At 41.3% G+C, this 26,572-nt stretch overlaps 1 protein-coding gene and 1 long non-coding RNA gene across 16 annotated transcripts in view; one reads left to right on the forward strand and one right to left on the reverse strand.

The window, feature by feature from the left end:
- C2CD3 (C2 domain containing 3 centriole elongation regulator) overlaps window positions 1–26,572 on the forward strand; it is a 115,104-nt gene that overhangs the window by 50,499 nt on the left and 38,033 nt on the right. For 13 of the 15 annotated variants that reach the window (XR_004970378.1, XR_004970379.1, XR_004970377.1 and 10 more), the window contains 9 exons: window positions 1,715–1,895; window positions 3,846–4,029; window positions 5,076–5,248; window positions 6,543–6,666; window positions 10,019–10,287; window positions 10,789–10,878; window positions 15,052–15,654; window positions 17,922–18,260; window positions 24,414–24,552. Coding sequence is in view for 11 of the 15 variants with exons in the window: in XM_036324994.1 (XP_036180887.1) it covers window positions 1,715–1,895; window positions 3,846–4,029; window positions 5,076–5,248; window positions 6,543–6,666; window positions 10,019–10,287; window positions 10,789–10,878; window positions 15,052–15,654; window positions 17,922–18,260; window positions 24,414–24,552 (2,102 nt within the window). In the remaining 4 variants the exon portion in view is untranslated. The remainder of the gene's footprint in view (window positions 1–1,714; window positions 1,896–3,845; window positions 4,030–5,075; window positions 5,249–6,542; window positions 6,667–10,018; window positions 10,288–10,788; window positions 10,879–15,051; window positions 15,655–17,921; window positions 18,261–24,413; window positions 24,553–26,572) is intronic. The other 2 variants (XM_036324997.1, XM_036324995.1) reach the window with 2 other exon arrangements.
- LOC118664654 lies at window positions 18,295–26,502 on the reverse strand. The gene is made up of 4 exons (XR_004970382.1): window positions 26,369–26,502; window positions 26,148–26,170; window positions 25,458–25,572; window positions 18,295–18,357 (listed from the first exon to the last, which is right to left on the reverse strand). It is a non-coding gene; the product is annotated as an uncharacterized LOC118664654 (long non-coding RNA).

Consider the following 26,572-nt stretch of genomic DNA (forward strand, 5'->3'; position numbering starts at 1 on the left):
AGAACTATTAGGAAAGTATCCATTAGTAGGTTATTATTTATTATGAATTCTAAACTTTTCTGTTTTTATTGAATATTAGTGTCTATCAATAGATAGTAGTGTTTTATTTTTATTTAAAAATGACATAAAAGCACAAATAAAAAAAACATCTATATTCCCAACTGTTATTGTAGTATAGAAAGTTAGAAAATGTTACTACAAGCACAAAAATCCTTGAAATGTTGGATATCAATAAAATACAGTTGTTTTTTCTCCTACATTCATAAGTGCCTCACCCAGTTCAACATCTGCAGAACTGAATTATTAAATTACTAAAATACTGTATGGCCAAATTGAGCAGGCACTGTAATTTGGAGGGGGTTTTTTCCCTATATTTTTCTTCTCTGGGAAATCAAATTGTAAGTTTTCTGTTTCCGTAGGAAGGTTTTTGAGCAGGTATTGCTGACATGCATTTTTAGATTTCAAAGCAAAGACCTAATGCAATCTCTATTCCAAATGTATTGAATGTTACACATGTATAAATCATACAGTCTGAACCTTATCTTAATCCTGTATTTCCCCTTTGAACATTCCTAATAATCAGTTATCTAGTGTCTGCTGTACAGAATAGAGGTAAAGAATTTTGGCCCTGGAATTAGACTACCTGAGTTCAAATCCTAGTTCCACTGTTGTTAGCTATGCATGTTAAATTAGCTAATATAAGTGAAGGGCTTAATAGAGTGCCTGGCTCATAGTAAGTAGTAACTACATTATTAGTTATTCAGTAACAGTGTATTCACTACCTCCCCAAATAGTTCTTACCATTGACAAGCAGTTTTGGGGTGGGGTGGCGGGGGGAGTGTTAATCCTCACCTGAGGATATTTTTCCATTGATATTTAGAGAGTGGGCCCTGACCGGTTTGGCTCAGTGGATAGAGCATCGGCCTGCGGACTCAAGGGTCCCCGGTTTGATTCCTGTCAAGGGCATGTACCTTGGTCGCTGGCACATCCCCAGTAGGAGGTGTGCAGGAGGCAGCAGATCGATGTTTCTCTCTCATCGATGTTTCTAACTCTCTATCCCTCTCTCTTCCTCTCTGTAAAAAGTTAATAAAATATATTTTAAAAAATAGAGAGTGGAAGGAAGGGGGGAGACAGAGAGAGAAACATCGATGTGAGAGAGACACATCAATTGGTTGCCTCCCGAATGTGTCCAGACCGGGAACGGAGGTCAAGCCTGCAACTAGGTACATGCCCTTGACCAGCATTAAACCCAGGACCCTTCAGTCTGCAGGTTGATGCTCTATTCAATGAGCCAAACCGGCTAGGGCCATTGACAAACAGTTTTGATATTATTCCTAACTTCATCAAAAATAGGAATTAAGTAAATTAATGTCTGTTCGTTTCAAATGTATATTTCCTGTTTTATTAAGGAAATAACCTTTTATTCTTAAGTTTGCTGAGAATTAGGAACAGGTGTTAAATTTTATCAAATGCCTTTTTTGCCTTCGTTTCATTAATGTACTGGATTACATTATAGGTTTCATAGTATTGACTCAGTCTCATAATCTGGAGTAAATCCAGCTTGATCTGATTACAATGAGATTTATACATAATGAAAATTAAGTATCTGTTTTAGGCTAATTAATTATGCTTATTTTTTCATCTATATTCAGACTTCATAGAGAAGCAATAATATTCTATACAGCTCACCAGTCTCTCTGTGTTTGTTTAATAGGCAGAAAACCAAGGAAATGGACTGATGGAGCACCACTTTGAGCTCCATGTAGACAAGGTTAAAGGGCTGGTCCCTCTTCAGGCCACAGTCTGGGGAGAAGCAGATTGTTATGTTCAGTACTACTTTCCAGTTCAAGACTCACAATCCAGTGTGTTAAAAGGACCTGAGTTCCTTGAAAATGGTAGGTGGAGGAGATTAGGCCTTCTCATTCTTGTTTAATTCTTTTACTGGATACACTTAGGAATTTTTTTTTCCTGAGTGAATTTTGTGTTCCTCAAAAATTAGTCTTACCCGGGCAACACAGGAGATAGGCTAAGTGTTTATTTTACTTTTTTAAAAATTTTTTTCGTAACTTTTTATTTTAATTTGGCTTCAAATTTATGGAAAAGTTGTAAAAATAGTACAAAGAACTTCTGTGTATCCTTTCTAGATCCATCAAATTATTTACATTTTGTCCCATTTTATATCATTTGCATGCCTACTCATTCTTTTTTTTTTAATGTTTTTATTGATTTCCAAGAGAATTAGAGAGAGATAGAAACATTGATGGGAGAGAAACATCAATCAGCTGCCTTCTGCACATCCCCTACTGGGGATCAGGCTAGCAACCAGGGCGTATGCCCTGACCAGGAATCGAACCGGTGACCTCCTGGTGCATGGGTCAGCACTCAACCACTGAGCCACACCAGCCAGGCAGCCTACTCAATCTTATCATCTATAAACATATAATTGATCCTCATTGTCCATGGAACTTAGGTTCTATAATGTCTATAAGAACACCAATTTTAAAAATACTGAACCATTGCTCCTGGGGGAAATATGTACATATATATACCTCACATATATCATAATCTTTTAAATTTTATTTTCAATTATAGTTTACATTCAATATTATTTTGTTTTAGTTTCAGGTGTACAGCATAGTAGATCATAAATCTTAAAACCTAAAAACAACTTATTCTGGTCGATTCTATTTTCTTTATTTTACAATTAAGGAAACAAGGTTCAGAAGTGTGAAATGACTAAGGCCACCTCACTAACAATTGCCAAGGTTGACGTTCATGCCCTGTCCACTGGCCCCACAGCTTCTTGCGTTATACTGCACTGTCTCCTACCATATCTATCTTGTCATTTCTGAGAGCTAAAATAAGGAAGCAGAGTATTGCTTTTTTTTTTACCCCATCTTGAAATGAGTAAGTCAGGTGACTCAAACTTTTTTGCCATTCTGAGCATGTCAGAAATAACTGGGGAAGCACTACCAGTGTTGGTTTTAGAGTTTAAATAACAGACTCGTACTCTAAATATATGAAGAACTTTATAAATCAATAATAGAAAGACAATCCAATTAAAAATGGGCAGAGATCTCAGAACATTTCTCCAAATTCATATAAATGGTCAATAAGCACATGAAAAGATACTCAACATCATTAGTCATTTGGGGAATGGAAATCAAAACCACCACAAGATACCACTAAGATGGCTATAATTTTTTAAAAAAAAGAAAGAGCCCTAGCTGCTTTAGCTCAGTAGATAGAGCGTCCGCCTGCAGACTAAAGGGTCCCAGGTTCAGTTCTGGCCAAGGGCACATGCTGGGGTTGCAGGCTTGATCCCCTCATTGGGGGGCATGCAGGAGGCAGCTAATCAATGATTCTCTCTCATCATTGATGTTTCTATCTCCTTATACCTCTCCCTTCCTCTCTGAAATCAATAAAAATATATTTCAAAAAAATTTTAAAAAGACTAATAAGTGTTGGTGAAGATGTGGAGAAAGTGAAACCCTCATTCATTGCCCACCAACAAGGGGACCTTTTACTTCTGTATTATGATGAGATCTTAGGTACCATAACTACTAGAGAAATGGACCTTGATAGGACTTACAGTCTGGAGATAATAGATTCTGGCTCCAGGTCTGTGACCCACTAGCTCTAAGACCTTCAGGTTCACCATGTAACCCAAGGTGTTCATTCATATCCTCATCTATGAAGTAGGAGTAATAATACCTCCTTTGTTTTCTTTGTAGGAATATTGTGAGGATAAAATTGAATAATATTGGACATGAACATACTGTCTTACTACGTATAAAACACTAAATGATGTGTTGATTGTTCTGAATTGCTTTTCTTTTCCAAAGGAATCACTCTGAGGCCTTTCAGATCTGCAACCACACTCTGTGTTCCAGATCCCATCTTTAATAGTCAGCACCATCACTCTCTCCTGTTGCCAACAGAAGTTCCAGTGCAAAGGCTCCTACTCAGTGCCTTCTCTGCACAAGCACTTGTGCCCGGAGGTGGAGTCCACTTTGAAATCTGGTGCAGGTAGTGTGGAGAACCCAATCCTGTGCTTAGGAAGGAAATACACAAGCATAGAGCATCCTTCCCATAACTAGTCTAGGTTGAATTATAAGGAAGCTAAGCAGTCCCTTCTGCCGTGTTTTATATTATTTGTGTTTGTTAATGATTGTTGAATAGATTATTGAAATCTATTCAATTATTAGGCTCTTGGAAGCAGTTGTATCTTACACTTCTAACCACTACATATAAGTGAAATTCCATCAGTTTTACCTCCTGTTCTCTCAAATGTATCAGTCATCTTTTTCTGATGATCTTACTGCCTTATTTAGTTCAGGCCCACATTAGATCATGCCTAAATTAATGTAATGGCCTTCTTATAATCTGTTCATCCCACCACCAGAAGAGTATCCTTCATAAATATAAATCCACTCATGTCACAAACTTTGGCAATTTCCAGAAAAAATAATGGCATTAAAACAGGTGTTCAAACTCCTCCCTTGCATCCCCATCCCCAAGAAGCCAACTAAAATGACTAAGAGAGTATAATTCTAAAAGGAGAGAAACCAACATCAGGAACAGAAGTAGGGAAGGGTACAGCCACTTGCCAGAACCTTTTCCTAAATAGAATCAGGTGGAAATTAGGTTTGATAACTTTGTGATCTAAGAATGGGATGTTTTGAGATGAGAGTGAAATGGTGTAGGTACCAACAGATCCTCATACAACTCCAAATTTGAGGAGCTTGGGCCTGAAGACAAAGAAATTTAGACTGCTCCATCTAGAACCACTCTGCTACTGCAGGATGGATACTTTCAGGAGCGGCTGCTCCCAAAGGTCCAAGCCAGATGCAGATACCTCAAACAGAACGCCTGTGGGAAGCTGGGCTTTATCCTGAACACAGAGTAATTTATTGGGTTCCATCTCCACGTAATGGGCAATAAATCCAGCCAGACACAACCACAGCTGTATACCACAAATACAGGTCGGGCTCCAAAGTTGATCCCTAGAGCAGACTGAATCATTTATCTGCCTAATTCTTCCAACTGACAGCTTGTGCTTTTGTGGCTTACAGATACTATTATCCTAATGTGAGAGACCAGATGGTCGCCAAAGGAACCTTGCCATTATCGAGGATCTGTGCCATGGTAACCATGCAGCACCATGAGGATGTGGGAATGCAGACCTTTAACCTCCCTTTAACCCCCAGACTTGAGAATAGGAAAGAATTGAGGAACCAGTCATCAGGTAATTGAGGACTGTTTTTGTTTTTCCCTTTCAAAGTCAGTATACATAAATATCTCTTTTTCTCTAAATTAGTGTTTCTTCACATGTTGTGATATTCACCCTTCTAAGAATCTGATTAAAACTCTGAGGCCCCTTCTGTTAGAAAAATTAGTGTAGAATATACACTCCAAATTTTGCATACAGCTTTAGAAAATTTATAGTTCCATACACTGTCTACATAAATGTTGCTTGTCTCATTTCACCTTTAAATTCAGCAAGTGTTGAATAAACTCTCACAGCGTAAATCCTAAGTATTAGATAGATGTACTCAGAGAATTATTATTCCAAGGCAACATAAGCAGATGTGGGATTGGTGGAATATATTTATATGAACTAGGAATTCACTGTAATAGAGGAGAAGGTTAGGATTTAAAGTTGGAAGGAATTAATTAGAATTTGAAGTTTTGAATTCTATCCTAATGGTTCCATTAGGATGACCCAACCTCCAAGTACATAACTTAATAGATGAATAGGATTAGCCTCCTAAATTAAGTTATGGTATAAGCTTTCTGGAGAGTATCTGTGAAACAAAAGGTTTTATCTTACCATGGTTAAGATTATTTCCTCCTGATGCTCACTAATCAGCTTGTTCTGTTGTTCCTTAAAACAAAAAAAAAGAGATGGTATGTGAAGGGTGGTGGCAGGAGGGTAAGAGGAATTTGAGTTTAAAAGAAGAAAAGCTAGAGCTCATCTCAATTCTGTAAATAACTAGGAGTTTAGTAAACCTGGATATAAGTTCTGCCTCTGATAGTTGTATAATCTTGGCAGGCAATTGTATCTCTGAGCCATATATTCTTGAATATAAAGTATAAATAGTAACTACTATTATGTGTGTTTTTTTAAATATATATTTTTTTACTTCAGAGAGGAAGGGAGAGGGAAAAAGAGATAGAAACATCAGTGTTGAGGGAGAATCATTGATTGGCTGCCTCCTGCATGCCCCACACTAAGGATAGAGCCCACAACCAGGGCATGTGTTCTGACCAGGAATTGAACCATGACCTCCTGGTTCATAGGTCGACAGTCAGCCACTGAGCCACACCAGCGGGCTATCTTTATTAATCCTACAGTACAATAATTTAATGTGATTCTGACCATGGGCAGATCCTCTCACTGCTAAGGACCCTTATTGTTCATTAGGATTATAGAGTTTATTCTCTTCCTTCCTTCCTAACCAGAATTTGGGGCTTGATAGAACCGAGATTCTTCCAACCCACCTTTTTATATTTTTTTTTCCTTTTTTCTGATTCTTCAGGTTTACTAGATGTGGGCCTGAGGTACAGGCGTACTCCAAGGACAGCAGAGGGAGTTCTTGCTGGCCGAGCTGTCTCTATCTCAGTCCAGATTATCAGAGCCTGTGGTCTGCAAGCAGCAGCCAAGTAAGTTCCCTTAAAAAGCAATTCTCAAACATTTTCCCACTGCAGTCCACAAGATTTACAATGCTCAGATACACAAACTTTCTTATGTACAATTTCCAGCTCATTAACCACAACTCTACTTTTTTTGTTGTTTTTATAAGAAAGCATATCCTATCTAATAAAAGAGAAACATTGTAATTGGCGTACAACCGCTACCCTTCCCATTGGCTAATCAGGGCAATATGCAAATTAACTGCCAGCCAAGATGGCGGCCGGCAGCCAGGCAGCTTGAAACTAACATGAGGCTTGATTGCTTCAGTGACAGAGGACTCCAATGTTCCCCACCTGCCGCTGCAGGCCTCTGAGCTGCAAGCAACCATGTAACAAACATAGAAGCTAAACAAAACCCCAGAAACCTGCTGGGCTTCAGCCAGCAGGATCGCAATATTGTAAGCAAAGGCCAGAAACCTACTTTCAGCAGCGGAGGCCTAAGAGCTGGAGCCAAGCCTCAAGGCTAAAGCTGGCCCAGAATAAAAAAAGAAAAAAGAAAAAAAGGAGCGGTTGGGAGCTTCAGTCACCCCCAGCCTGAAAACAGCCCTCAACCCCTCACCCAGACTGGCCAGGCACCCCAGTGGGGACCCCCACCCTGAAGAGTGTGTGACCAGCTGCAAACAGCCATCATCCCCTCACCCAGGCTGGCCAGGCACCCCAGTGGGGACCCCCACCCTGATCCAAGACACCCTTCAGGGCAAACCAGCCGGCACCCACCCATGCACCAGGCCTCTATCCTATATAGTAAAAGGGTAATATGCCTCCCAGCACCGGGATCAATGGAGCTGCGAGGCCTCCCGGCACCGGGATCAGCGTGACGGGGCAGCGCCCAAAACCCCCTGATCGCCCTGCTGCTCTGTGTATGACGGGGCGGGACCACAACCTCCCTATCCACCCTGCTCTGTTTGTGACAGGGGAAGGCGCCCCAACCCCCTGATTAGCCCTGCTCTGTGCCTGATAGGGGGGAGCTCCCCAACCCCCTGATCGCCCTGTGGCTCTGTGTGTGACAGGGTGCGGCACCCCAACCCCCTGATCGGCCTTGCTCTGTGTGTGACAGGGTACGGCACCCCAACCCCCCCCCCCCCATGGGCCCTGCTCTGTGTGTGACGGTGTAGAGCCATAACCTCCCCATTGGCCCTTCCCTGAGTGTGAGAGTGGTGGCGCCCCAACCCCCTGATCAGCCCTGCTCTGTGGGTGATAGAGGGCGGCGCCTCAACCCCCTGATGGGCCCTGCTCTGTGTGTGACAGGTGGCAGTGCCCCAACCCCCTGATTGGCCCTGCTCTGTGCGTGACAGGGTACAGAGCCCCAACCCCCCTGATGGGCCCTGCTCTGTGAGTGACAGGGGGCAGTGCCCCAACCCCCTGATTGGCCCTGCTCTGTGCGTGACAGGGGGTGGCGCCACAACCTCCCCATCGACCCTGCCTTGAGTGTGACGGGACGGTGCCCCAACCCCCCAATCGGCCCTACCCTGAGCGTGACTGAGGGTGGCATCACAACCTCCCGATCGCCCTGCTCTGTGCATGACAGGGGGCGGCGCCCCAAATCCCCAATCGGCCCTGCTCTGAGCCCGACCAGGGACTGCACCTAGGGATTGGGCCTGCCCTCTGCCACCCGGGAGCAGGCCTAAGCCAGCAGGTCGTTATCTCCCGAGGGGTCCCAGACTGTGAGAGGGCACAGGCCGGGCTGAGGGACCCCCCTCCCCCCCAAGTGCACAAATTTTTGTGCATCGGGCCTCTAGTAAGAATATAAGTGAATAAATATTTGCAAACTCTGCTATTTTTTAACTGTTATCAGCAATTTAGTTCCTCAACCTTGTCCAACAACTTTATCCTCAACCCTACTTAAGCACTTAATGCCCACGGTCATACTCTACACCCTCGAAACATGCCAAGACCAGTCATTGATACTCTTCTGTAATCTCAAGTTCTGTCTCTGAATAGCAGCTTCTATTTTTCTAGTTTGTTCACCTTCAAGTCACTTCTCAATACAGAAGCCGGTTATCGCATGAAAACTTAAGTCAGATCTTGACACATCTCTATTTTATTAGACACGTCTCTGTTTGAAACCCACCAATGACTTTCCATATCGGTCAAAGTAAAAGCTAAACTCCTTAAAATGGCGGTAAGGCCCCACATGATCTGACTCCATTATCTTTATGACTCATCTCTTTTTGCTAGTCTTCCCTCTGCTTATTCCACTCTGGCCCTCTTATTGCTTCTGAACACACCAAACTCATTTTCCTCTTAGGGCCTTTGTCTTAACTGTTTTCTCGACCTGGAACACTTTTTCTGTATATAAGCAGCTTGGCCCTCTTTGCCTCCTTCAGGTCTTAACTCATTTTTTTGGTTGATTTTTCTTTGTTAAATGGCATTTAAATATATACAATAAATATCAAAAATATAAGTCTTTGTTTTACTATGGTTGCAAATAGCAAAAAAATTCTATATGTGACATGGCTCCAGAGTTAAGTTAGGGTTTTTCAAAATGCTGACACACCGAGCTCAAAAGGTTCGCCACCCTGTTCTATACCAATGTATAGGTTTTTTTGATTACTTCCATTTGTATAGCTAATTAGTGTTACACTTATTAACCAGTAGAATATAGTAAAATCAGAAACAAGTTTTACATGGCCTCTATTGAAGAAGAAATTCTTGGTACTCTCAACTTATTCCTCCTTTGAATCTTCACTCTGGTATCCAGATTGCAGGTGCTCTGAAGTGAGCCTTCTCACTTGCTCGGTGGTTAGAGTGCGTGGGAGGCAACCAGTCTCTCTCTTTCTCTCCCTTTCTCCCTCTCTCCCTCTCCCCCCCCTCTTCTTCCTCCCTCCCACTTCCTATAAAAATCAATGAAAAAAATATCCTCAAAGCAAAGCCCCACTTCCTTAAACACACATTCCTTCAAATCACCTAACATGAGCCCAGTGCTGTAAGTCCTTTCTGAGACCTACTTACTAAGGTGCCCTATGATTCCCACAGTGTGTGTTCAATAGTGTGTTCTCACTATTACAGTGAGCACTGAACCCAACTTGTTCAGTTGTAGTTGGTTCCTGGTAGCCTTTGGCTAAAGTACACTGGCCAAACAATGAAGTGTCTGTGAAGTGTCACTCTGGTGTGGATGACTGCTGTCTCTTCCCACCCCCATACACACACACACTCTGAAACCAGATTACTAAGAAAGCGCACTGTGGCACTGCCAAAAGCCTAGATAGGAAATACGGTCGCTTAATGTTCTTGCCTCACAGAAACTGTGGAGATGTTTTCTGAGCAGGCAAGCTGATTTTTTATATTTCTTTCTCCTCCTGCCCACTCTTTTCCCCTACAGGGCTTTGGCTGAGCAGGAACCCTCTCTACAGTTTAGTGCCTCAGTAGGGGTCAATGCCTTTGTCACCGTTCATCTCTCCTTCCTGCCCAAGGGAGAACAGCGCCAAACCCGCCCTGTGGCCTGTACCTTCTGCCCTGAGTTCTCCCATCACACCGAGTTCTCATGTAACTTAGTAACTCAGCACTGCAGTGGAGAGGCCTGTTTCCTGGCAGAGCTGTTGGAGTTTGCAGAGGTCACTTTTGCCATTTATCATGAAGATACCAAGTCAGGTGAGCACCAAATGGCTCATCACAATCATAATTAAAAGGGACTCTGTTTTGAATGATATATCTTTCCTAGAAGATACATGCTGAAGTATTTAGGGATGAGGAGTTATATTCTCTGCAACTTAACTTCTGAAGGGTATAATGAAAATAAGTAGAATATGTATTGACTATGTGTGTGTGTGAGAATGTAGAGAAAGATAAATGTGTCCGGATGTTAGTGGGTAAATCTAGGTGAATTTCATTGTAATATTCTTGAAGACTTTCTATATGCCTGAATTTTTTCAAAATAAAATTATTTAAAATTACACACACACTCATCCATATATGACTAATTTAATTAAAACCATTTAAAGGGCATTTGATTGGAGCAAGATGATCTCTAATGCATCTTCTAACACTAAGATTTAGTGAGTATAAATGAAGGGTTATGTGAATATACTGTAAATACAAACTCTTTGGTCAGTAGATCCCCAAGTAATTTCTCTTTTTTGTTTGATTTGACAGCCAGTGATATAACCAGTATCCAGTCATTAAAAAAGTATCTGCTTGGAGTAGTAAAGGTTCCAACAAAAGAATTGCTAATCAGGAGGTCTGGTAAGGATCCTAGATTATCACTTTTTAATCCTACCTTTCCCATTCACTTCCCTGTAAGAGACCATCTGTCTAACTGCCATCAAATGTGCAAAAGAAAATATGGTCCTGTAACACATGCTTCTGAATTCTCCCAGATACCTCAAAAGCTTTCTCAAAAGCATTTTAAACCCTTGCTGGTATTTAGAGCATAGGCCTACATAACAGTGGGTCACAGGTTTGATTCCTGCTCAGAGGCATGTACCCGGGTTGCAGGTTCGGTCCCCAGCCATGTGCAGGAGGCAACCAAGCAATGTGTCTCTCACATCAATGTCTCTCTCTCTCTTCCTCCCTCTCTCCCTCTCCCTCTCTCTCTTCCTTTCTTTTCCTCTATTCTTCCCTCCCTCCCTCCTTCCCTTCCAACTCTCTCTAAAAAAACAAAGGAAACAATATCCTCAGGTGAGGATTAACAAAAAAGAAAAGAAAGGGCATTTTAAGTCTTCTCCTAATTATTTCAAAGTTTTTCTAATAAAGTAAAGAAGCTCAAAACATTGTACTGTCATCTTCCTCTAGGAAAAATAATGATAATGATACTAATAATAAATATGGTGATATCTATTACATTATATAGCACTTGGTAAAATACTTTCTTAAATCTTGTGTAAGACTGGCAGGGATACAGGATCTTATTCTTTTCATTTGACAGATGACAGAAAAGTTAGGCTCATAGAGGTGATTTGCAAATACCACACAGCTAGTGAGTGGCAGTACTGGAAATCAAATCCAGATTTTCCCATTCTTTTTTTCTAAATTATTTTCATTTGGTGAAAAAGGAATAAGGACATGAGGTGAAGATACAACCACCAAGGCAGTTTGGAATTAGTGGTCCTATCCTACTTATTACTAGCCTGGTGGCCTTGACAAAATGACCTTGTCCTCTGGGCCCCAGTTTTCTTAGCTCATGGATGGAGACAGTCTGTAGGTAGGAATTGATTAAATAGGATAACATTGACACATAATAAGCACTCAGTAAATGTTTTCCTTCTCTTGTCCATTTTCCTCCCAAGGGTTATGTAATCTAGTTTCCAAACTTCTGTCACACAGCTCCCTGAGCAATACTCTAATAAGCAGGCACTGTGTGCCTGGCAGAGAGAAGTCTGTACAACTTAATAATAGAGTTTAACTCTCACTTCTGTCACTTACTGTTTGTGATCTAGAAAAAGTTCCTTTATCTCTCAGATCTATAGTTTCCTCATCTGAAAATTAGGAATAATAAGATCAACTTTGCAAGATTATTGAACCAGTCAATGAAATTATACATGTAAAGGATCTTGGCACATAGGAAACCTCAGTTTCTCTCCTGAAACTTACTACAGAGTTTGTCAGGCAATAGGCACCATCTGGGAAATTTCATATTTACAAATTAGATTTAACCCCTTGGAAATAAACCTTTTAGACAGTTTGGGATATATCTTTGTCTTTGTTTTCAGAGTTATTCTAAACTGAACTTTCTATTTTCTTTCCTCCTGCCAATAATCTCAATTATTGAATCACAGAGCAACAGGAACCATCTAATCTAGCAGTTTTTAATTGCTGAAATGGGGTGAAAATTAGTGTGTGTGTGCGCATTTGTGTGATTTTCTGGGGGTAATAGCCAAAGGGATCTGTAACCAAAAAATGTTAAGAACCACTAGGTTGTGGGGAAATTAATAACCAGAAGGGAGAAGGTACTAAAGATAAGGCTGTAAGTTCTTAGACTGACAAAGCCTAAAGGAGTCTTAGAGATCAACATATTTAGCGTCCTCAGTGTACGGATGAAAACTAGGAAGGCTCAGAAAAATTAAAGGCTTTTTCCAAAAGTCACAAAGCCATAAGTGATCTTTGGCAAATTAATTTCAATAAGTCTAAATATTCTTATCTATAAAGTATAATTAATGAAACCTTTCTCATAAAATTGTTGTGAATATTATTATACCAATCCACAGTCTGTTTTATATAATTGTGAATTCCAAAAAGCTTTGAAATCAAGTTTTTTATTAACTCATTAAACTGCAAATCTGACCTCAACTGACAGACTAGTCTTTATTATGACTTACGCAGCTTCCTGATTATATGAAGTTTTATTAGAACACATAATGCCCAATATTTACATATTATGTATGGCCACTTTACACAACAACAAGGTAGCTGAGCAGTTGAAACAGACCATATGGCCCAAAGTCTAAAATATTTAGTCTGGCTTTTTGCAGAATAAGTTTACCAACCCTGACTTGCCGGGGTCCAACCCCAGCGGGTCCAGGGGTCCCCAAAGGTGTGGACGGAGTCAGCGAAGAAGGAAGGACACGGAGACAGCATTCAGTTGATCAGCAGCCTAGCCAGGATCTCTAGCCAGGATCTCCAGCCAAGTTCTGGTCTGGATCTCCAGCGAAGTTCTGCTGTTTATTGTCTTGTTACATCCATATTTATCCCAGTTGATTTTAATCCTGTCAATTTCTATTACAAAGGTTAGGGCGTTTCTTATCTCCATTCCAGGGAGTAAAGATTATGTAGCTTAAGCATGATTGTTTGTAGTGATTAACTACCCGCCTGGCACTTAGTTAAGGAGTTTCATCCCCTCCCTGACTTCAGGGAAAAATTCCTACCTGGGGAAACAACCTTTCTAGGAGAGGCATCCCCTCCCTGACTTCAGGGAAAAATTCCTACCTGGGGAAACAACCTTTCTCGGAGAGGTGACCTTGGTTAAAACACACAGCGCTAAGGGGAGCAAACATATTAAGAACAGTATGCTATATACGCCAGGTCCCTTGAAACATATGCTGTGCAGATGTTTCTTTCCTGCAGCGACTATGTCAAGCAGCAAGGATGGACCGGCTTCTGGCACTGACTTACATGACCACTGACCATTACATAATATTTTGTTTATGTACCATATTATCTTTCTAAAATATGAAAAATTCTAAATTCAGAAACAAATCTGGCCCTAAGGGTTTCAGATAAGATATTGTAAGCCTATAGTAGGTGGAATGTAGACTGGAACCAGTTAGACCTAGGTTCAAATACTAGCTCTACCACTTGGTAGCTATAACAACTTGGACAGGTCTCTGGGTTTCCATTTTTTCTTCTACAAAATAGGGATTCTTATCCCAGTTAATCCTCAGAATTTCACAGGGTTATCAGGAGAATGAAATGAAGTAATATATATATAAAACTAGGGGAATTTCTGACACATAGTAAATACTCAATAGAGAAGCTGTTATTATTTTGAAATCTAATTCCTGGTCCTTGGTATATGTTCACTAAGTGGCAGTTCCCTGGAACTAGACCCCAAATCTCCTGATTGCTTGTCCCTTGCCTTTTTCATTATATTGTCCTATAGCCTATATAATAAAAGGCTAATATGCAAATTGCCCCCTCAGGAGTTCAACCAATCAGGAGTTCAACCACTCACTATGATGTGCACTGACCACCAGGGAGCGGCGCGGAATGAAGGAAGGCCCTGGCAGGCAGCCAGAAGGCCCCCATTGGCCCTGATTGCTGGCCAGCCTAAGAACCCTACCCGTGCATGAATTTCATGCACCGGGCATCTAGTAACATCATAATAACATTTCAGGTCTTGTGTAGTACTTCTCTTTGAAAGCTTTTCTAAAACCATTATCATTTAATAATCATAACAACTTTGTCTGGTAGGCAAGATCAGCAGTAATTTTCCCATTTGTCAGGTAAGGAAAACAAAGCTGAAAGAAATAAATGGCTTACCCAGATTAACCATTAGTTTTGGGCTGAGCCAAGGAGAGAATTTAGATCTTTCAACTCCTAGACTTTGGTCTTCAACCTGTTCTCATTGCCTTTCAGTGGCCAGATGAAACAAACTACAAAGCACTGTTCAGTAGATGTTTTCTGTTCTATCTTGGGCTAGGCCAGGGGTCGGCAAACTCATTAGTCAGCAGAGCCAAATATCAACAGTACAACGATTGAAATTTCTTTTGAGAGCCAAATTTTTCAACTTAAACTATGTAGGTAGGTACATTGTTACTAATTTAATTAGGGTACTCCTAAGGCTTAGGAAGAGCCACACTCAAGGGGCCAAAGAGCCACAGTTTGCCGACCACGGGGCTAGGGTAAAGGTGGCTCTGGGGTGGATAATGGGTAAGTCTTTATACTTTTAGGACAATAATTGAAAATGCTTTCTCCCATAAGGGATCACAGGATGGTATCCTATTGTTTTACCAGAAGATGGAGCCATGCCTCATGGCTTGGAGCTCATGCAGAAGATTGTGGGTGGTCTGGAGCTTTCAGTTTCCTTCACCCATCCTGGAGACAGAGAACGGGTGTTGGAAGCTGCTGAACTATTGGGCTGGAGCTTTGAGAATAACCTGAAGGATCTTGTCAAGATGGATGAGGAGGAGCCAGCCACTATCACCATCTCCACACCAAGGCTCTGGCTGCCCGTCCATTGCGTGCTGCTTGCTGGCCAGAAGCACATTCATAAGAGCACATATTGCTACCTCCGCTACAAGCTGTATGATCATGAATGCTTTTGGACTCCTCTCAAGAAACCTAAGGAATCTACAAACCAAAAGCAGGTCATAGTTACTTTTAAGGCATCCAAAAAAGCAGAAATCTTTAGGGGCCCGTCACTGCTTTGGTACTTCAGGGAGGAGAGATTAGAGATCCAAGTGTGGCGGGCTTATGGCAATGAAAATGTGGAGAGGCCCCACAATACGGACAGCTGGATTGGCTCAGCCTATGTGGACCTGTCCAGACTTGGGGAGAGGACAGCAAGGACACTGACGATCAGTGGTAAGTTAAGAACCAGCCTCAGCTCTTGTGGTCTGAGCACCTGCTCTATGACAAGCACTATGTGACATACCCTCTCAGACATTTTATTTGATCCAGCAATCCTGTGAGGTAGGTATTAGACCCATTTTATAGTCATGAAAATGGAGGCTCACAGAGGTTGGGTAACTGCCCAGGATCATAGGAAATGTTCTTTCCATTATTGTGTGCTGAAGATTAATAGTAACTTAGTGATGTTTCTCATAACTAAAGAGATTCCAAAAAGAGGTTTGCTGGCTGCTTTAAAAAGAGCATTATCTCCTGACAGTCTACCTTCGTTGAATCACCACAGCTCTAAGAACTGGCTCTGAACTTAGTAATTTTAGAGTACATCCAAATATATCAGATTTTTGCACCTAACGTACTGCCTACAACATTGTAAGCACTCAGTTAATATGTATGACGTAATGAGTAAATTTAGGGGACTACTGTAAATCAATCACTTGTGTAAGAACTTATATGATAATCTAGAATCCTAGTTTTTTAAATACACTGAAAAGCATACCTGCTAATGAAACTAGGATATCCTTTCTCTCTGGTCAGCAGATTTTGAAATCATAAAGAAAATCAATATAGTACATTGGTTCACAGGCAGAAAGGAAAAAGGTAACATTATACAAGTGGCATTATGTGCTGGGTACTTTCCTTTCAAACATTTGTTCAATACATGATAAATGTACTGGGCCCTGGGAACTCAGGTGAGTAGGAAATAATGCTGACCTCAATAGAGTAGTAAATACACAATTACAGTGAAGCATACAAACTATGAAGAAGGTTTTCTCAGTGGTGCTAAAGGAGCACAGGGGTTCAGCATCTCTTTAGTTCAAGGACATCTCAGGGAAAAAGACCCAGTTTTCAAAGAATTTAGGAATAAGCCAAGAAAAGTGGGAAACAAGGGTGTTTTAAAAGGGTGTGTGTGGAGACACAGAGGCCTGAAGCAGTTTAATACATTTTAGGCACTATAAGTAATTTGGTGCTGCTGAATCGTAGGATACACAGGTTGGGAAATAATGGGAGATGAAACTAGAGAGGTGGGCAAGAATATGATGTTGAAGGCCTCTTCTAAGCAGAAGAGTTTGGAGAGCTATGGAAAACTATAATGGGTTCTGTAGAGAAGAGTGACATAGCTTTGCATGCTAGAAAAAAATAAGTCTCGCAACTATAGTGCATAATAAATGGAGATGACCAGACTAGATTTTTTACAAACATGATATTTATCCATCTCATATATATATGTAAGGTTGTTATTTCCCTACCTAAAAATAGAAAAAGACAGGAAAGGTGCCATCTCCCCCCCCGCCCCCCATAAAGATGCTTTATTGATTTTTGGAGAGAGAGGGAGAGAGAGAGAGATACCTCAATGTGAGAGCGCCAGGCATGTGCCCTGACCGGGAATCAACCGAGCCACACCAGCCAGGGCAGGAAAGGTTCCATCTTATGCTATCTGTAAATCAGTTAGCTGTATTTTCCTGAATTGGAATGAGTCTACTAAAGCAAACTTTGGGCTTCTGAAAGAAATATTAGTGCCTTATGCTTTATAAATAAAATCTCATTGAATATCCAGCAAGCCAATAAAGCTCATATCCCTGAATTTAAATCTGCCACTTATTGAAAAAGTCATCTTTGCAGGGTACTTAACCCCTCTGAGATTCTGGCACACGAAAAAACAGTCAACAAATACTGATTTCTTACTTTCTTGCCTCCTCTGCCACCGCCTCTTACTTCCCTTCCAAATGGTCTCCAGGTCTACTGCCAAAATGTATTTAGTTAGTGAAACAGGCTAAATTGAGTATCAGGGCAGCTTCCTGATGAGAAGCAGCCCTAAGAACAAGAGTCAGTGGGACATGTGGAAAAGAAGACAGGCCGCTCCTGATTTCATAAAAATCTTGGACTTGTAAGTGGCTTCAGAAGTCATCAAAGCCTAGTTGCCCCTCAGCACATGAATCCGTTCCACAGCAGCTCTGCCTGTAGTCATTTGGCTTTGTCTTCAATTCTAAGCTCTCACTACTTTCCATTATTGGAGATAGTGCATGACAAGGGGGATGGGAGTGTTGGGGGAGTTAAAAATTTTCACAATGTATAGTAACTTCACAGGTTTTTTTGCAAATTGGTATGTTGGGGCCTGTACTTCTACAAAAGGAAAGAGGGACCACAAGCACCCTCTTTGAGCATCTCTTCCACGGTCATTGATTCCTGCTTGCTTAGGCTTATTCTCCTGTATTCTTTTGCAGGTGTGTATCCTCTATTTGGACGAAATGCTTCCAATCTCTCAGGAGCTGCCTTGCGAGTTCATGTGGTTCTTTCCTCTCTCCCCCCACACCCTGGGCCCACTCATGAGCTGGACTCCATGGACTGCAGCAGCCACAGTGAGTCTGAGCAACTCCCCAGAAGGAAGGATGAGATCCAACTCTCGGTACCACCTGACCACCAGAAGCCTCCCACCTGCACCCAGGTTCCCTGCAACAGCACCACAGCTGAAGTCTGCCCAGCCCAGGAGGGTCCTGCTGAATTGGATGGAACTTTTGCAGTCAGCATCCTGGTAGAAAGAGCAATGCACTTAAGCTTGAAAGGTATGCTCTACTCACTTATCCAGAAAAATGTAACTTATTCCTCAGGCTGTGGTCATATCTTCACAGATCTTTCAAATCATGGCAGCATCTGTAAGAACTGTTAACCATCTTAATCAATACTTATTATATTTTTCAAGCCTAAAGCTTAAGCAACCTGAAAGCCTTTCCAAACATAAGTGGACCTTGTCAGTTATCCTAATTTTGCATATCATAAATTTCCCAGTCCAGAAACCTGAGTATCAGCTTAAATACTTTTCCTTAGTTACCATCAAATTGTAAAATTCATTAAATTGTTCTCTGACTTAATTTTCTTTTAGATCTCTTCCTTCTTTTCTATTGCCTTCACTGTACACCGAGGGCAAGACCTTTTTTTGGTTTGGTTTGGTTTGGGTTTTGGTTTTGTTAATCCTCACCTGAGGATATTTCTCCATTGATTTTTTTAAAATATATTTTTATTGATTCCAGAGAGGAAGGGAAAGGAGTAGATAGAAACATCAGTGATGAGAGAGAATCATTGATTGGCTGCCTCCTCCACACCCCCCTATTGAGGATCAAGCCCTCAACCCAGGCATGTGCCCTTGACTGGAATCGAACCTGGGACCCTTCAGTCTGCAGGCCGACACTCTATCCACTGAGTATCCACTAGGGCTCCATTGATTTTTAGAGAGTGGAAAGGAGGGAGGGTGAGAGAGAGAGAGAGAGAGAGAGAGAGAGAGAGATCAATTGGTTGCCTCCCCAAGACATTCCTACTGGTACTGGGGAACAAACCTGCAACCCAGGAAAATACCCTTGACCAGGAATCGAACTTTCAACCCTTCAGTGCTCGGGCCGATGCTCTACCACTTAGTGACACAAGCCAGGGCAGGCCAAGAGTTTTTAACACTGGATTCATAAAACCCCCAAGGGAGCCAGGATAAAAATCAGGGTTGGTGAACCTGGATAGGAAAATAATTACACATCTTACTTTTATTAGTCTCTAACTCAGTGATTTTCAACAGGGGTTCTGGGATGAAGAGTGATCCCAAATGTAAGCCAGCAAAATCTTATTCTGTTTTTCTTGACCAGATCCATGTTGGAAAGTTAGAGTGAAGTTCCTCGCTTTTCTAATAAGTTAAAAGTAATTTATTTTGTATAGTGCTGTACAATTAAGAAAGTACTTTATCATGATTTTTTTCCTAACAACTACATGAAGTAGGTCATTTTCATTCTCTTTTATACTTGGCCTGGTGTATGAATTCATGCACTAGTGGGGTCCCTCAGCCTGGCCTGCGGGATCAGGCTGAAACAGGCTCTCTGACATTCCCCAAGGGGTCCCGGGTTGTGAGAGGGTGCAGGCCAGGCCAAGGGACCCCACTGGTGTATGATTGTGGCCAGGGAGAGACGCAGGATGTTGGCCAGCCAGGTAGGGACTGCGAGAGGGCTCCAGGGCATGTCTAGCCCTTCTCGCTCAGTCCCGATTGGCCGGACCCCAGCAGCAAGCTAACCTACCAATCAGGGTGTCTGCCCCCTGGTGGCCAGTGCACGTCATAGCGACCGGTCGACTGTCTGCCCCCTGGTGGTCAGTGCTCATCATAGCAAGTGGTTGAGTGACCTTAGCATATCATTAGCATATTACACTTTGGATGGTTGAATGGCTGACTGGTTGACTGGACACTTAGCATATTAGGCTTTTATTACATAGGATACTGAAAATGTAAATGTCTCTCTCCACTAGGCTGTTTGTTCCTTGGGGACAAGAACTGTATGTTATTTCTGTATTCCAGAAATTCCTTGATCTTCACGATGTAGCTAAGCAAACATAATGCCTCTTATTTGTGAATATGATACTTAACACCTCTCTCATTTCTGGCATGAGTTACAAAATGTAAGTTACTTGTTATTTGACCTATTTCTGTTAGCCAGGTCAGAATAAGCATCAGAGTAGGCATCTGACTTTCAGACATCTCTCTTGGATCCTGATTCCCACCCACGCAGTGAGAAACCTGTGTAGTCCTTCCCCCCACAACATTTATTTGTCAGGCACTGTTCTGATCCCTGAGAGTACAGCCCTTCCCATCATCCCTCTGAAATGTGTCTTCCAAATTATGATGTAATAGAAAGAGTTCTGGAATGAGAATCAGAAGATGGAGTTCTGCCTTAGCTGGTTTGGCTCAGCAGATAGTGTCGCCTGCGGACTAAAGGGTCCTGGGTTCGACTGTGGTCAAGGGCACATGCCCAGGTTGCAGGCTTGATCCCCAGTAGGGAGTGTGCAGGAGGCAGCCAATCAATGATTCTCTCTCATCATTGATGTTTCTATCCATCTCTCCTCTCCCTTCTCTGAAATAATAAAAATATATGTTAAGAAATTTTTTAAAAAAAGAAGATGGAGTTCTGGCTATAGCTGAGCCATTAACTTGATTGCTTTGGGCAAAGCCATTTCTCTTTTCCTCAACTGTAAAATGTGATCATCATACAAGATCATTGCTAAGGTTGTCTTCACAGTACAGCAGAATATAGAAGTCATGCCTCAGAATTGCAATTCGTCCTCTCTGCTGATATCTCTCAGAATTTTCCTGAGCAGATGTTGCTGTCTTCTGCTGGTATGCACTACAAGCAGACAAGGTAGTTTCTCTCTTCCAACCCTGGCAACCATCTATAAACAAAGAGCAGTGGAAATCTTTAGACCTTTAATAAGGGCCTTGGGCCTACTCTGCAATCTGGGCACTCTCACTCTGGTAAAGGAAGCACAGACACAAAGATCATAATAGTCTACTGTGGGAACTGCCGGTATAGAGGCAGGTTCTCTTTCCCTAGCTGTGAAGATTTATGACATTTCATTAAAAGGAATCGGTTGAGTAGCTTGAAATCTCTAAGGAACTTGGGGGAGGTATGAAAGCTATGTCAGGGAGACTCCAGTTATAGGAAACTTCCTCCAGACATTTTAGACAATAAGGGTTTAATATAGAATTTTAAGGTACTTCAAGTCATTGGAATAGCTAGAGGAGTGGGTTTTAGGCTAAGCTTAACCACTAGATCTTTTAAGTTCAGAATCGTATGCCAAAACTTATCATCACTATTACCACAGGGACTCTGAGCACCCAGCAACCAAACCCTGGAACAGAAAATTCAATGTCACCCTTGCTAATAGGAAAAGCAGAAGGAAAAGAAAGATGTCTTCTGCCTCATATCTGCCTTCCATATCTGTTGTAATAGTGTCTAATTGCAAGAAGCCAATTATCATCCATACTCTAGCTGCAAAAGAGTCTGGAAAATGTAGTTGCCCTTTCAGTCTTTACAGTAAAGGAATACAATACAGTAAAAGTAGGTGGGGATGGATGCTGACTGAGCATGTCAGTCCATATAAATATTGTTCAGTTTCACTAAAATAAAACCTTTATGAAGATAACTCACTAGATAAAGGTACTATTGTGCCATTCTATGCATTTTCTATTTTTAATGATGGGTACTATATTAGTGATTTTCATTAACTGTTTTTTGCTTATTACCATTTTATTAGAATCTTCTTTCCTGCTCTTTCAAGAATATGCTTGAAAACTGGTTTTGTCATGGTGTAAGCCAGTGGTTTTTGTGTTACTTTGTTCCCCATATAGTTCTCCTCTGTATCTTTAGTGACTTTCTGATTCTAAAGCTTTTCTCCCTCCAGGTTCAGCCTTTCTCCAGGTTCTGCTTTGTTGGCAACCCTTACACATGCCTCAGCTCCCTCCTGCCTCACAGGCACCACCAGATTTCACTTCCAGGGCTAGCATTCCTCTTCCTTCTTGTCAGTTCTCTTGCCCCAGGCCTCCTTACAAAATCTCCACTCCCTTTCTCTCCTTATCATCCATTTTCTTTCTTTATTACTTATCTCCTGTAAGACAGTCTAAAAGTAATGCCATTTGGTCTGGTTGTGTGCTCCAAGGTGTTGAGAAGTTATGAGATTAAATAATATAATATGTCAATTTTTTACCAGGAGTTATGGGGAAATTGTTTTTAGTTTAAACAAATCCTATGATGTGTACTGACTCCCCACCGGGGGAGCACCGCCCAGCCAGAAGCTGGGCTCATGGCTGGAAAATCCAGCAGCAGTGGTGGGAGCCTCTCACATCTCCAAGGCAGAGCTAAGGAGCAGCAAGCCGGGCTCATGGCTGGCAAGCACAGTGGTGGTGGCAGAAGCCTCTCCTTCCTCCTCTACAGGCGGGCAGTAAGGAGCGAGGGGTCCCAGACTGCGAGAGGGATGTCTGACTGCCAGCTTAGACCTGATCCCCCCAGCCAGGCATAGGCCAGACTGAGGGACACACACACACCACCCCCTCTCCCCCGTCCCTGTGCCCCCCCCCCCCAGTGCACAAATCTCATGCACCAGGCATCTAGTAGAGCTGTATTATGGAAGATAACATAAAAGCCTCATGGATTTTTAGGTTAAGTACAAGCCTCCTAGTAGATATGCTTATTGTTGCTCTTTAAAGGCAACAGAAACCCCAATACTTTATAGAGTTTAGTGTTTACTTTTCTCTGGATTATTGTTACTTTGGTGGAAAAGTTTGAAAAGAATTGGTCTACTCTAATGGAAACACTTTTGGTTGAGGAAAATACATCAAAGTAAAGTGGCAGGTACTTCTCTTTCCCTAAAAGAAAGCTGAAGTTGGAGAAATCTAACTGAGGGTATAAAGTTCAGTGATTCTGCCTAGAGAGTTGAGAGGCTTCTGAGAGTAGATGGTGGTTGAGCCCTTTTAATGGCTACTTATTAAATGTTACACTGCTCATGGAGGAGAGTAAAATCAGCAATTCCTGACCATGGCCTGCTCATCAGTTTGCTTTCTGTCACAGGATAGCCTGAGGTCTTTGGAAGAGTAGTCACTGAAAGGAGCAGCCAGATAGAGAAGGAGCAGGGTGGTGCCTCAAAGATTAACTTCACCTATAAGGTGAAGTGAGAGTGTGCATTTGGGGAAACCTGGGGCTAGCTAGCCGCTAGACAGATAGAAGACAAATTGCTTAGAATCCACATATAGAATTTGTGTCTCTGGATCACATAAATAATGTTTAAAACGTACTTATTTTCTCACTCTTTTTCTCTTTTCTTCCCTTCCCTACATTTGTAATCCTGAGATTCATAGCGTTTTAGAGCTAAGAGGGAGCTTATGGAGTACATAGAGTCTAGTGGTCGCTCGTATTTAGCACTGTCAAAAAGAACTTTGTACTTTAATTGAAATGTTCTGTATCTTTACTGCCCGGTATGGTAACCACTAACTACATATGGCTATTGAGCACTTGAAGTATGGCTAGAGCAACTGAGGAATTAAATTTTTAATATTATTTAATTTTCGTTAATTTAAAGTTGGACAGCCCAGTTAGACTATCTAGTATCATTAGCCATCTTCATTTTGCATTTGTTTTAAAAAAAACCAAATGACTGAGTCTCTTATGTCGGAAACCTAAAAATTTCCAGCATAGTACTCAGTGTTTTATATTCGTCAACTCTGTAGTGGAGGCATTATATTGGTGTCTGGGAGCTTGGACTCTGGAGCCAGAATGCTTGAGTTCTACTGTATAATAAGTATGTGGCCACTTAATAAATGTTTAATCTCCTGTACCCCAGTTTTTTCATCTGTTTAATGGGAATAATAACAATAATACCTACCTCAGAGGGTTGTTGTAAAGATTAAAGGAGTTAATACATATACATGTATTAGAACAGTACCTGGCACATAAATGATATACTATACGTGTTACCTACTATTATTTATTTTTAACGTCTTAGGAGATGTATCATATGCCCTATTTGAGGAAGCTGTGGCCTAGATAGACCTTTGTTCAAAGTCACACAGAATATATATGACAAAGCTAATAACTGATCACCTGACTCTTAAGTTTATGACTTTTTGCAGCTCTATCTTTTGCCTCTCAATCACATACTTTCCATCATTCCATAAAGTACAAGGAGATGGGAGAAGTCATTTTTTGTCTGGGAATATTCATGAACTAAGCCTTGATAGGACAGTTTTAGTAGCAGAAAGGACACCGAAAACATTTCAGATACAGGGAATAGCTCAAGCAAAGACCCAAAGGTAGGAGATGGCTGGAATGGTCCTGCTCTTGTGCCTGTATAATGGGATGCTTCCAACAAATTCTTTCTGGTACCCTAAAGTACAGTCACTCCACTCTCTTCTATTTCAGGGAGCCCCTTAACAGAGCGGAAGGTATCAATACCCAGTTGTTGTGTATCCTTTGCAACAGCTGATGAGCCATCTCCTGTCTACACCCCAGTGGTTAAAAACACAGATTCCCCCATCTGGAATTTTCAACAGCAATCAAGGTTTGTATTTTATAATGTTCCATTAGCCTCTAGAATCTGGTTTTGTTCCAGGAGACAAACTCAGAGCAAGGAATATAACAGACACAGTAATTGTTTGCAGACCTGGGAAATGATTTTCTTATCAAGCAATTATTTAATCCTAATGCTTTTAAATTCACAGCAAAAGGTGAAGGGATTAAGAAGCACAAATTGGCAGTTATAAAATAGTCATGGGGTGTGAAGTACAGCATCGGGAATATAGTCAATAAAACTGTAATAACTATGTATGGTGTCAGGTGGTACTTGAAATATCAAGGGATCACTATGTAAAGTATTGATTTTCTAATCACTATGCTGTGTACCTGAAACTAATACAAAATAATATTGAATGTAAACTACAATTGAAAAATAAAAGGGAAAAATAAATTCATAGCTAGCAGTGGTTTAAAAGTTTGATGTGTTTTTTATTCAGTGAGGATTGTAATTATCTTTAACTCCCAGTACCTAGAACAAAGCAGGGCATTTCAGGTAATTAAGATAAACTTAAAAATTACACAGAGTGGCATATGCTGCTCTCAGCTCTATATTCTTAGAAGGTGATAGCTAAACGTTCAGGGAAGACTTCTTAAACAAGGTATCTCAGCTAAGTATGGAGGAATGTATATATTATCTAGATGAAGGAGGCCAAGAGAACAAATCTCAGAAAAGACTGAGGATTGTACATACTTGGAAAAGATTTCTGGTGCAGTGGGAAGAGGCTAGGCTTTGGAACTAGAGAAAGGTGGCCTCCAGCCTCATCTCTGTCACTTACTAACTATGTGAACAAGTTACATAACATCTCTGAACCTTTGATTCCTCATCTGTCAAATGGGATAAATCACAGGGTTATTGTGAGGTCCAAATTAGATGACATTTAGGAAAGTTACCTCATGGTACATATTAGGTACACAGCAGATCTTGTGGAGGGCTCAAAAATCGGAGGCTGAGTTATGTCAGTCATATTACAGTTGTACTGACTGTGGCACAGGGAGGTTACATAATCTATAGGCAAGATAAGAAGAAAAATGAATAATGATACATTTTTTATTCCTTTATCACAAAATTGTTTCATTTGATCCTCCTAGCAACCTGTAGGTAGATGTTATTATCTCATTTAACAGGTTTATTATCCCAAAGTAAGCCAGACTCAGGATCACTCAGGTGAGGGTAGTAGAACTAGAATTCAAAGGTAAGAATTTTGACCCCCAGCTAGAATTCAAAACTGACACAATATTCGTTTCACTTTAGCACAGTGTCTCTCATTCAATTCCCCAGTGGTCTCTGGGGGAAAAAATTAAATCTCTTGATTTACCTTGGTTCTCCCATCTTGCTCACCTGAAACAGTGATACCTGGTTTAGAACTTTCCAAATCTGTGTAATTTAAAACTGTGTAATTCATGTCATATAAAACATTAAAGAATTCCACATCAGCTTCTTTACCTGGTATGAAAGTTGGGCATCTTCCTATTTTGGTGCCTTACCTCTGCACAGAGTGGCTTTGCAGTCAGGCAAACTAGGGTTCAAATCCCAGCTCTGCCACTTGCTGACTTTTATGTCACCTTGAACAAATCACTCACCTCTCTGAGCCCAGCTTCATCATCTATAAAATAGGGATAATAATGCCCATGTCATAGGTTTTTGTGCAGATTACATGTACATAAAACACTTGATGCTATGCCTGGCCCAAAATAGGTACTCAATAAATGTTCTTTTTCCCCCTCTTTTTTCCTTCTCGCCATTCCCCCACTCCCATGGCACAGGAAGTATTCTTACCTGCTGCAACAAAACTGTTCATTACCTGTTGAGGGACTCCCTTTCCACACTCCCTCCCTTGTCTTGAAAAACAGAGTGAGTGTGAGGGGGAAGCTGCAGTATCAGGGGAACCTGTTTTCAAGTCTTGGCAAGTTACTTCATCTCTCTGACTTTCCATCTCCTCCTTTTAACTGTGAAAATAAAAATAAATCCTAAATAATGACATTGAAGGTAAAATGAAAGTGCATTG

The sequence above is a fragment of the Myotis myotis genome, unplaced genomic scaffold (genome assembly GCF_014108235.1).
Source record: "Myotis myotis isolate mMyoMyo1 unplaced genomic scaffold, mMyoMyo1.p scaffold_m19_p_10, whole genome shotgun sequence".
In the NCBI taxonomy this organism is placed as follows: domain Eukaryota; kingdom Metazoa; phylum Chordata; class Mammalia; order Chiroptera; family Vespertilionidae; genus Myotis; species Myotis myotis.